The sequence below is a fragment of the Azolla caroliniana genome, unplaced genomic scaffold (assembly GCF_043228905.1).
Source record: "Azolla caroliniana isolate FFs.n. ecotype wild unplaced genomic scaffold, voAzoCaro1.0.p SCAF_1180, whole genome shotgun sequence".
In the NCBI taxonomy this organism is placed as follows: Eukaryota; Viridiplantae; Streptophyta; class Polypodiopsida; order Salviniales; family Salviniaceae; genus Azolla; species Azolla caroliniana.
In genome coordinates this window covers 1-11,206 of record NW_028231615.1, presented here as the reverse complement: position 1 = coordinate 11,206, position 11,206 = coordinate 1, and the positions used below count along the sequence as shown (strand labels likewise).

The 11,206-nt window shown below is 37.0% G+C and overlaps 1 protein-coding gene across 1 annotated transcript; it reads left to right on the top strand.

The window, feature by feature from the left end:
• The first annotated feature begins 1,456 nt into the window (after window positions 1–1,456).
• On the top strand, window positions 1,457–4,670 carry LOC147847321 (putative plastid-lipid-associated protein 13, chloroplastic). Its single transcript, XM_087339318.1, has 8 exons — window positions 1,457–1,524; window positions 1,653–1,719; window positions 2,306–2,455; window positions 2,774–2,916; window positions 2,992–3,088; window positions 3,446–3,662; window positions 4,258–4,310; window positions 4,396–4,670. Exons 1-8 carry the CDS (start codon window positions 1,457–1,459, stop codon window positions 4,489–4,491), a joined length of 891 nt encoding a protein of 296 aa, XP_087195444.1. The 3' UTR covers window positions 4,492–4,670.
• Window positions 4,671–11,206: the final 6,536 nt, after the last annotated feature.

The following is an 11,206-nucleotide window of genomic DNA, read 5'->3' as shown; positions in this document are numbered from 1 at the left end:
ACACTAGGCATCTATTCTTATTAGATGTTCATTTCTTGTATCCTTTAGTTGATAAGGAAATACAGGAGGGAGAGCGAGTATTTTGGGCCAACAAAATGCCAACTTCTTTATTAAGTCTCAATAAGTCCAAAAACTTGAGATGTTTCTTTATTTATATCAGACTTCTCCAGTAGTGAAAGTTTAGCTCTATCAGTGGCTCTCCTGGTGTTTGCCTGCCCTTTGAAGTTCCTCTGACCCGTTTCATGGTTCCATTGAGTGGCTTTGACATGTTTCCTTCAAAAAGTGATGTTTTCCTAGTTGTGCATGAAAGTAACAAAAAGAAGATGCAGCCAATGGCCGAGTGGAGAGAAAATGTTATGGAAGAAGTTTCCTCTTGTAATAACAAAATCTCAACAAGTGTCATGTTTCTGGTGGTGTTTCTATGAAGAAGGCGAGTGCATTGCAACCATCGAGGAAGGATGAACTGTGCTGGATACAATTCTCAAATTCTGTAAATACATTTCAGGAGCTGATATGGAACCACAAAATTTGTGGAGTACATGGATGTTCCGTCCATCTTAGAAAAGGAGTTTGCAAGGCACAAAAGCCAGAGACCTATTCAGCAAAACAAGATATTGGAACTCATATCACTGAAGGAAATGGAACCCAACTTTCTTTCCGTGGAGAAAGTGTTTCAATAAAAGATCAAAGAAGTAGTGAGAAAATTGTTACCTGAAGCATTCTTTTACCCAAGTCGACTTCTTCTTGGAATAGATACATTACTGTGTATGCATTGTTTCCAAATAATGGTGCAATTGGATCCTAGCAAAGTAGAAGCAAATTGGTTCATGGACAAATTTGAATATTGTTCATGATGCTCACAGTTGATTAGGTCTATGTTCTTAAATTGCTTTGCTTTACATAGAATTAAAAAAGATGGTAATACTTTACGTGGGCTCATGGGGAAATTACAGCTTTCAAACTCGTGGAAGAGAAAAATGGCTTCTCTTACAGAATCTTGAAAATACTTTGTGGGTCAATATGATTCATGTGGGAATAACTGGGCAGTTTTCATGCAAAATGGTCAGGTATTAGCATATGAGATGAGAGCCTTGTCATGACCAAAGAAGGCTTACCAGGTTTATCAGAAAGAGGTTTTCGCTGTAATTCACGCTTTCTAGTTGGAAATGCCATCTCCTAGGTGTTGCTTTTATTGTGCAAACGGATCATTAAAGCTGCTATGGGGCACCTTTCGTATTCATGTTCCATTTTCATATTGTGCATGAAGAAAGCAAAGAATGTAGTAGCTGATGCATTATAATGAAAAACATGTGCCAGCAGTGTCTATTCCTACCCTCATGATTTAGATGAAATGAAGGAAAAATATGCTGAGAATGGCGATTTCTGTAGGATATATGATCAGTGAGATAATGAGCAGCATCATGAGCATTAGAAACTTGGAGATGGGTTTGTTACGATGGGCGACAAATTTTGTGTGACACATCCATCAAAGCCTAAAGTTTTAGTTGAAAGTCATGATCCACTGTATGTGGTCATTGTTTGACGCCACAGTGAAAGCGGTTGAGGCCTTCTTTTTATTAACCAACTTTATGATATGAGATGCATGAACGCTTGTAAGAACATGCAAAAATTGTCAATACTTAAATTGACAGGCAAATAGCATTGGAGTTGGAGTTGTTGCAGTCTTTGCCAGTCTCAGATAGACCATGGAAAAGTATAGTTATGGACTTTGCTGCTTGTCTTTGGAGATCACAAACATGAAATGATGGGATTAGTAAACATGTCCATTTTATTCCTGTAAGAAAGAAAAAAAGAAAGAAAGATATATTAAGGAAGAAGAGAACACATGGTCAAAATATTTATGCATAATATCTTGAACTACCATGATATGCCTTTGTCTATGTAGTTAGTGAATGGAACCCAAGGATTACAAGTTTATTTTGGAGAGTTTTGTTTGAGAGAACTACAATACTAATCTTCTTTTTCATCCACAAATGAATGGACGTTTAAAAGAAGCCAATTCTACTACCTTAGATTTGCCTAAATGCTAACTTTTAGAGCTTCGAGCAAATTTGGAATACTATTTACCTTTTTTTGAATATGCTTATATTAATACTGTGCATTTGTCAACATGAAGCTCTTTTTTGAGAAGTAAATGGAAGCATTATTATTGTCTATGCTAGGCCAAAGCAACATATGAGACCTTTTTTTTACAAATGCATAAAACTGCCATTATTGTATCTCATCATAATTCAATAGATACTATGGATCCTATGACAGGCAATTATAGTGTATTTATGTTTAGGTTCTGATGTTTGTGGATGAGGTTGCTGAGGTCGTGACCATTCTTATCATCCCAGAAGGAGGGAAGAAATTGACTCTTGTCTTGCATATAAAGAACAAGATTTTTGAGACAGACAAATGCGTCCAAAATGCTGGGGAAGATTGTAATGAGGTCAAGCTTTCCCTTGAAAAGACTTAAAACTAAACAAAAGAAAGCCACACATGGTCATCATTGTGATCTAGTAGTTATGAATCTAGAGACAACTGTTTCTGCTTGATTTATTCTTAACCTGTTTAAAGGAAGTTAAAAGTATCTTCCTCATGCTTAGGAAATTGCTGTCCAAACCTAAGTTATATTAATAGAAGCAGTTTTCAGGTGTTTTTAATAGAGCAGTAGCATAAAAGAATCGGTGTACATTTAAATTTTATACAGGCCGTAAATCTGAAACAAATTTCTAATGAAGCTGGATTTTTCCCATTTGCATTCTAACAGGAAGGAAGAATATTTTGTTGCAAAAGTGGTAATGAAAATGATTTTTTTGTTTCCAGGTCACCCTTTCTGGAAGGTCTTTGGCAATTCAAATGGATTGGTGCAGGAAGTCCAGGGCAGTTCGCTGCAAGAGTCCTGTTACAGTATGATCAAAAGACAGTTTCTATTTTGTGGTGTCCTTTCTGCAGGCATGAACTAACACTATTTTCCTTCTATAGGAGGTTTCCATCTGCATTAGCTACCCTATCCGAGCTAAACATTCTTATTGTGGACGGATCTGCCAAAGCTACGGCGACCTTAAAGCTATTTAATACAGTATGATCACAAGCTATGTAAAGATTTTAGTTTCAGGATTGTCACTTATCCCTGGGGTTCCTTACTCTGATATTCTTTTGGTAGCTAAGACTAGGGAATCCCAGGGTTTTTTTCAGACGAAGAATAAATAGGAATGCCTCCAAAATACTGCTATACTAATTAGGAGCAATTTGAACGTGTTAATTTGTTTTTTTCAGATAACAAGCAATGTGGTTCTTTTGAATGAGATGTTGATTTGTTATTTTTTCCCCAGATAACAAGCAATATGTTTATTTTGAGTGAAACATTGAAATGTTCTTTTTTCCGAATAACCAGCAATTTGTTATTTTGAGCAAAATGTTGATTTGTTTTTTCCAGATAACAAGTAATGTGGTCTTGACAAGTAAACTTACTGTGGAAGGGCCTCTGAGATTAAAAGAAGAATACATTGAAGGATTACTCGCTTATCCAACCATTCAGGAGGCTGCAGTTCCACCGCAAGTTCAAAGTGCATACGGACAAATTGCTAGTACATTGCAACAGCTTCCAACCAATCTAATGGATGCACTGTCAAATGGAGTAAAGATTCCTTTAGGTGAGCTCTTTGACATTATGATATCTTGTGATTTTGCCTAATAATTGATACCTTTTTTTTTGGGTTCTTGTCAACTAAGTGTGTACTGTAACCGAATTAGAATCAGAATGTATTTACAAGGGTTATGAGCCTAATTAGAATGTGATGGGCAGTTTGTGGTTATGAGTAGCACAATATGTTGCACGATGAACCCAACACTTTTGCACAATTACTTGGTTCCAGGGATGTCCGTGTAGTGTTTTCCTTGAAAGTTCATAATCAGCAAAGGAAAGAATGCAGGAAGAATAAGGGATTAACATTCATCCAATTCAATGCTGATAGACTCCATCACTTCACAAGCATCATTTTGAAGAAATCGGATAGAAAAATGTAGATCATAGTATAAAGGCACTCGTTCTAGAAGGCAATGGGTGTGTTTGCCAATGCTTGTTTGCAAGGTGCATTTAGTTTTTCCTTTTTTGTCCATTCTTTGTGGGAAAACTCTGTTGACAGTAATATCAGAATGCTACCGCATTTGCATACATTAATCTTGCATTGAGTTTAGCATATTGTCACTTCTCGATGTTGACAGTTTTGTTTATGTTTGACATTACAGTGGGAACCTTTGAGAGACAGTTATTGATTTCCTATCTTGATGATGAAATCTTGGTAAGTCCTGTTGTATGTTTCATGAAACAGGAAATGAAAGATAAGCACGTGCTAATGTTTTTCTAAATTTCTAAATTTCTTGCAGATTGCTAGGGATGGGTCTGGTGTGCCGGAAGTGTTATTTCATACATCAAATACCACCATATCTGATGGTGAGCCTATATCTGAATATGTGAGCTAGAGTTAACCTTAATGCGCTAAACGGTACTACTCAGTTATTTGTAAAATTTTCCTCCAAAACACATACTATTATTACCTGTGGTCACTGCCAATATTTTCTTGATATGTACATTGTTTACACCTTACGTTTGCTCCTTTTGTGCTTTTTCATATAAGTCGTAACTATGACATTTTTCTGCTTTCACATCCATGGAGAGGTGATTTTGTATGGATCGTACCTTATGATTCCCACCCATCAATCATGGCATGCATAAACTTCGAGCTAGATGCACCCACCAACCCCATAAGAGTTCCTGTACAAAAAATACATAAGTGGCCATACTTAGAGGAAAGAGTTCTAGCCACTGGTAGGAATCAGCAACGGTTTGGTTTCAGCTTAACCGGTTTGGCATTTTCCTAGACAAACCGGTTAAGGCTTAACTGAATTGGGGAAGTTCGAACTTTAACCAAGCTGAATTGAACCAGACCCTAAACTGGTTAAGCGAAACGAACCCTTTATTGATATGTTTGTGCTAATTTTTGCTTTTCTTTTCTCACTCAGTTTTTGGGACAATAGGGATGTGACACCTTCATTTCTCTCTCTAGTAATTGAAAATTATATAAATGGCTTAACTGGTTTGAGCCAGTTAATCATGGTTCAACCCAAACCAACTCGAACTCAAATTGTTTAAGCAGGTTCAAGCCTGAACCGAACTGAATTGAACGCCAAGCCGCCAAACTGTTTAACAGTTTGGTTCGGGCTTGAGCCGAACCATTGCCAACTCCTAGCCACCGGAGCATGTTAAGATATTATCATTTTCATCTCTTTGTGATGCGTTAAAGTTAGTGTAGGGTGCCAAGATCATTCCAAGCATTCAATCGTATTATTGATGTACTCTCTCCTTAACAAAATTTGTAGAGCTGGCAAAAGCACGTGTAGCTAAAAAAGTTCTGTAATTGAAGAGGAGCACGAGGAGTCCTAGAGTATCAACATGGGTAGGGTTGCAATTAGAAGTTTAAAAAATAGTCATTGTCGTCAATGGTTTACGTAACATGATAATACATTATTAATAGTCATGATGGATTTTGGATGCTTAATTGCAAGAGATTTATGTCATTGGTAGATTGATTCATTGTGTCATACCTTTACACCATTGGTATTGTAATGCATTATGTCATACCATTGCCAACTACGACATTATCAAAATTGTACTCACATTTTTAATAGATGTCATGTCAACTTGCACAAGTGTTTTGCAATGGAGATTTCTTTATATTTCAAAGACTACGTAGGTTCTTTGTATGAGGCTCTCTAGAAAAGTTGATTATGACTTTGTGGCACAAAACAAAAAAGTGACACAAGCATTTGACAAGTTATATTGTCATCGGTGCAGTAAGCCGAAGTTATTATATGAAAAAAAGAGATGTTTCACATTTAACACATCAAAAGCAAATGGGTAGCATAACTTTTGTGTGAAGTAACATGGCTTCATTAGTGACCAAGTTAATGATGAACTGTTAAACAATGATTATTGAGTAGACATTGAACAAAAAGGTGGCTCTTCTACGGTAAGCTAAGAAAGTGGCAACAAATGTGACATTGAACTAATGATTTATCCTCGTGATAATGTCATTGATGTTGGACTTGCTCAAGTGAGGATTTGCAAAAAAGTACAACATAAAATTGAAATTGTAATAATGAGCATTGATTATAGACGGCAAGAAAACCAAAATATAAGAATAGAACATAATAGAATTTTTATCATCCACGAGGTGGCCAAATTTGATCTATTGGACTAATTTCTAAATAAACATATCAACTTGTATGCATCCCCTTCCTCAGAAGGGGGTTTACTACTTTGTAGCAAGAACTCTCTTTGTGAAATTAAAGCACATAGATACGTGCTCATCTTTCTTGGTGGGGAATTGAGTATGACACTTGAATTATCATGCTTGTCTAACAAGTCATCATACTTCTTGTGAATTGCCTTATACATGGAGCATGCAAGAAGCAAGTGACAATCATCCTCCATTAAGTTTTCATCGCCAACCTTGCATGTCTTCATGCTTGGGTGATGATGTCATGATGCTACCTCAACACCTAATTTGTGTGAGTGAGTTCAAAGAAGTGTTTAGGCTTGTTGAGAGCCAAGGGTCATGGGGAAGAAATGGTTAGATATGTTTTGGCGCTTTTACAGTTTACCTTGTATTGGGGCAAACGTTGGGGGTTAATGTTTGCAATGTATATTCCAAGTTTGACATTTTAACCTCTTGCCACATCCTTCGTGCATTTATTAATATATCCCCTATGATCACATACTTTGTAGTCTCACATGAGAGCTCTGATAGATGTTTACTCCCCATCTCTTAAAACATTTCCTTATGTCAAGTGCTCATCTAGATAAGAGGATTTTAGTCTTAATAGTTTTTTGTCCCTTGCTTCCTATGTTCCAAGCATGCTTCTTTGATCAAGCATATTCTTGACTTTTGTGATGTATATATACTCTTTGCATGGATAATACCTCTATGGCCCGTTATAACATAATAGGATAGTATTTTATCCCCAATTTTCTGCATAAGAACAAAATTTGGTTTGTCTCCGTTTCATTCCATGAATTAAGTGTGATATTGCCACCCCAAACTTCCATTCCATAAAGCAATAGACCACCATAGTATTGAATAAACATCAATTTCACTTTCCATTCCTAAGTATCATTTTTGCATTGATTCTTAAAGATATAATAACTATTCCAACCCACTTGAAATCTAGAACCATAACATACATTTGTCGAAGGATATTAATACCATGATATTTGAAGGTTTGTACCATTTGTATTGGTTATACCTTGTGTGTAGAAGTGAGTAATGTCTTGGCTGTATTGCCCTTATCACCATAATTTTTTTAAAAATCCAATTCGTGAGCCAATCTTCTAGTAAACATTGTTTGAAAGCTTGATCCATGATAGTCCTTATCCATTGGCAAGTTTGTGGTCTCGTCCATTTCCATTAAGTTACAGCCACTATTTTGCCACCAAACATTTTTTTGCCTCTCTATTAACATCTTGAATAGACACACATGACTTATATGGTGTTTCCATTCTCAATGTCATAATTATTATCCCATTGTGCATATGAAGCTTATCAATATATATTGTTCAATCTCTTCATTGGTGAATTCACTACTATATCTTCTTTTTCCCTCGAATTGTGTCCATGCTAACTTTCATTAGAGTCTAAACCTTTCCCTTTCCTTCCTTTCTTGCATTTGATAAAATGGCCTCTTATTTCTCCTCACCATTCTTTGATCTTGATACAATGTTAGGGCATTAATTTTTTTTATTTTGCGGCCTTAAAATTTTAAAGATGAACCTTGCATTACATGGGAAACTAAGCATTCAATGTCCACCTACATGAGTGCATTGAAATATTGACAACCTACCTCGAAAATGGCATCCTTCAATTGCTCCTACTTTGTTTTCTCATCTTTGCTAAGGGAGAGAGGTTCATGACATAACAATCAACCTCTTTTGCATTTGGATTAGCTTTTGACAACAAGGTTGCGTAATGTACCTCTTTTTGGACTCTAAGTGCATTGATCAATGTGTGAATTTTTAGTTGCAATGTGGAAGTATAAGGGCTTGGGGTCTTGAACAAGGTGAAAATGGGCCAATTCTGAATGTATTCACCATGGATGCATCCGATTCTTTCGCCAATACATAGTCAATTACACTTCCTCCTTGCGAGGTTGGGAGACATTTGAAAACATTTGTCATTGGAACCACATGGGTACCATTGAAAATCTTCAAGTTTGTGCAATTAAGCTTGTGTATGAGAAACCCACCATAATCTTGTATCTTCTTAGTCATGTGACAAATCTGACACCATTACAATTCTAGCATTAAAATACCCCACAATTCTAGCTCATAACTAAGAATTTTAGCATTATAATTCTTAATTATGTTACAATTCTAGCATTAAAAAAACCCACAACTAATACTTTTCCAACACAAACAAGGATCATCATGATCTAGCTCATAAAAAATATAGTAATTGGAGTCTGGACTCTCTATGAGGAATGTAACAAGATGCCAAAGAAAGTTTACCTTTAAACAATGTATTCATCATAATTGTATATAGTTTCCCAAGTTCTCACGATAAATAAATGCTGGCCATACTCTTCAAATATTACTCCTACTACGGAACCATATAGATTTTATGATGTGAACATCAATATTAGGTATACATTTAGCTTCATGTTCGCAAGTTTCAATCATAAATAAAATACTTGTACCATGAGCTACCTCACTTAATCTTGAGCCTTTATTTCTTGAATATTCTCTACAATCTTATAACATGAAGCTCAAATGTGAGATAGTTCCATAGGTCATCATTTGCTATGCATTTTGAGTTCCTTTTTTCTTGCTCCTTTGGTATTCGAGAAACCTCATTGAGTCATCACCATCTAAATTATTATATAAAGCCTATCATTTAATTTATCTCACGCCCTTTTTATAGCAAACTTATATTATTGTGGGAAACCTAAATATGTACCCATTCACATCATAAAGGTTATTATTGAAACTTACCCATTTAAAACTAAGCAATCTATCATATACACCAAGTTTTGTTTGCCTTAAACTTCCAACATCAAGGTATGATGTCAAGAATTTGTTTACTTAACCTTCCGACATGAGGTAACATAGCACCTCACCAACTTTTATTTGAATCATCGATAATCTTTGTGGCCTCAAAAGACTTGTCTCAAAACATAAAAAGATTGTATGACAATAACAATGGGAAAACTAAGAGACTTGCGGAATATATTAGCAACCTTACAATCCCTTCGAATCCATTACAAACCTTACAAAGACATGACTCTTGTTTGGGTTGCACATGCACATGCACATGCACATCCACATCCACATCCACATCCACATCCACATCCACATCCACATACACACACACATACACATACACATACACATACACATACACATATCTATGTGTGTGTACCTAGTGGTAAAACCCCTAACCTCACTAGCTGGCCATCACAACCACCTTCAACAAGCTTCAATTTCTGTACTACTCTCAATGTCGGATAAAATTTGCATAACAATCACATTACAAGCAAAATTTGGAAGCAGATCTACTTACAAGGCTTGGGAAATTCATATGATGATGACGACGATGGTATTAAATGCGAGAATAAATTATTAAAAGGCCATTCAACAAAGCAAAACACCAATAAGTTTTAAAATCCTTTGGCCTTAAGCTTAGAGTCCATACTTGGGGTCTTCATCTTTGAGGCAAGATGTGTTAAGAGGGAAAGGCTGGCCGATCCACATGGCGTTCCGGGTATGGTCGAGGAGAGGGAATCCGGTGTTGGGATGAACAAGGGCCGAGAGGCCGTGCCGGTTCACGTTGAACCACGGGACGAAGCGCGCGAAGTGAGCGGGTTTCTTGAGGTCCACTTCGAACATACCGACGGGGTGGGGTCCGATGGGGCGGTCCCATAGCTTGTACACGACGGCCTCGGGGAATCTCTGGATGATCTCCTCGCGGAGCTCTCGGGCCACCCGGGTTTGGGCTTCATCGGTATGGAAGTAGTAGATGTGCACATCATAGGACCTAACTGGGTCCCCAAACTTGGTAGGGAATCCTTCTTCTTCTTCTTCTTCTTGTTTTTGTTGTTGAGTTGTTAGGGTTGGTGTCTGTGTTGCTGGTGGTTGTTCCATGATGTTTGTTATCACTCACACACATACACACACACACACACACACTCTCTCTCTCTCTCTCACACAGATCTCACTCTTCTTTTTTGGGGCTATCTACAAGTGGATATACTCTCCCCTAGTAAAGAAATCGACCAGATATATTGAACTAGGGAGTGCATAAGGATCGTGTGGAATGCATATAGGTACATACATACATAAGGATTGCATACATACATACATAAGGGTGGGTTGCGTGGGATGAGTATACATACATACATACATACATATGGAAAGACCATATGCTTTTGGAATTCCACATTAAATAAACAAAAGAACTCTGGCCAAGAGAGAGAGAGAGACGTATATATTCGCCATTTGAATAGGTGTGTAGGGTGGCATTGAGTTTGGAGTCGTGGTAGTCTTTAGATCCCTAGATACAAGGGTTCTATACTTTGTAGTAAGTTAGTCATGGTGGTGTTTGTTCTTTTGTAATGAAAGCCATTATTTACAGAAAAAAGAAGAGAGAGACGTATATTCTGGCAAGTTTGATGAAGTCAAATGATGCCCAACAAGCTCTTCGAGAGCGACTTTGATGTGCGAACACATGCGATCCGCTCCATTCCATGCTTTTCGACTCCCGATTTCTCACTAGATCTTTGGAACATCCGCCTCACACTTCACGGCGTAGAGTTTGATTTTCTCGAGACACATTGTTTCCATAGTCTTGATTCAACAAACCAAAGAAGGAAAGATGGTAATGCTAGTACTTCACTACCCATTAAGATTTTGTTAGAACTTTGCTTATTTTTTTGTCGTGAAATTGTTAGGGCACCTCATTCCGAAAGTTCCTTGCGTACTCAATTCAATTCCATAACCTAATGGTTAAAGCTTTGCAAACAAAAAGAAGAAGAAAAAATTGCTACGAATGTAGTTTTATCGTGCGAATCACGTTGGGAGATAAAGTGTTTTGAGAAATATGGGGAAGTGGAAGCCAGATATTTTTGTGGACTGGGAGCAATGGAT

Coding starts and splice junctions, on each gene's coding strand:
- LOC147847321 (XM_087339318.1), top strand. CDS start 1,457: ATGGGCGACAAATTTTGTGTGACACATCCATCAAAGCCTAAAGTTTTA. Junction 2,456..2,773: donor CTGGGGAAGATTGTAATGAG/GTCAAGCTTTCC, acceptor TTTGCATTCTAA/CAGGAAGGAAGAATATTTTG. Junction 3,663..4,257: donor TGGAGTAAAGATTCCTTTAG/GTGAGCTCTTTG, acceptor TTGACATTACAG/TGGGAACCTTTGAGAGACAG.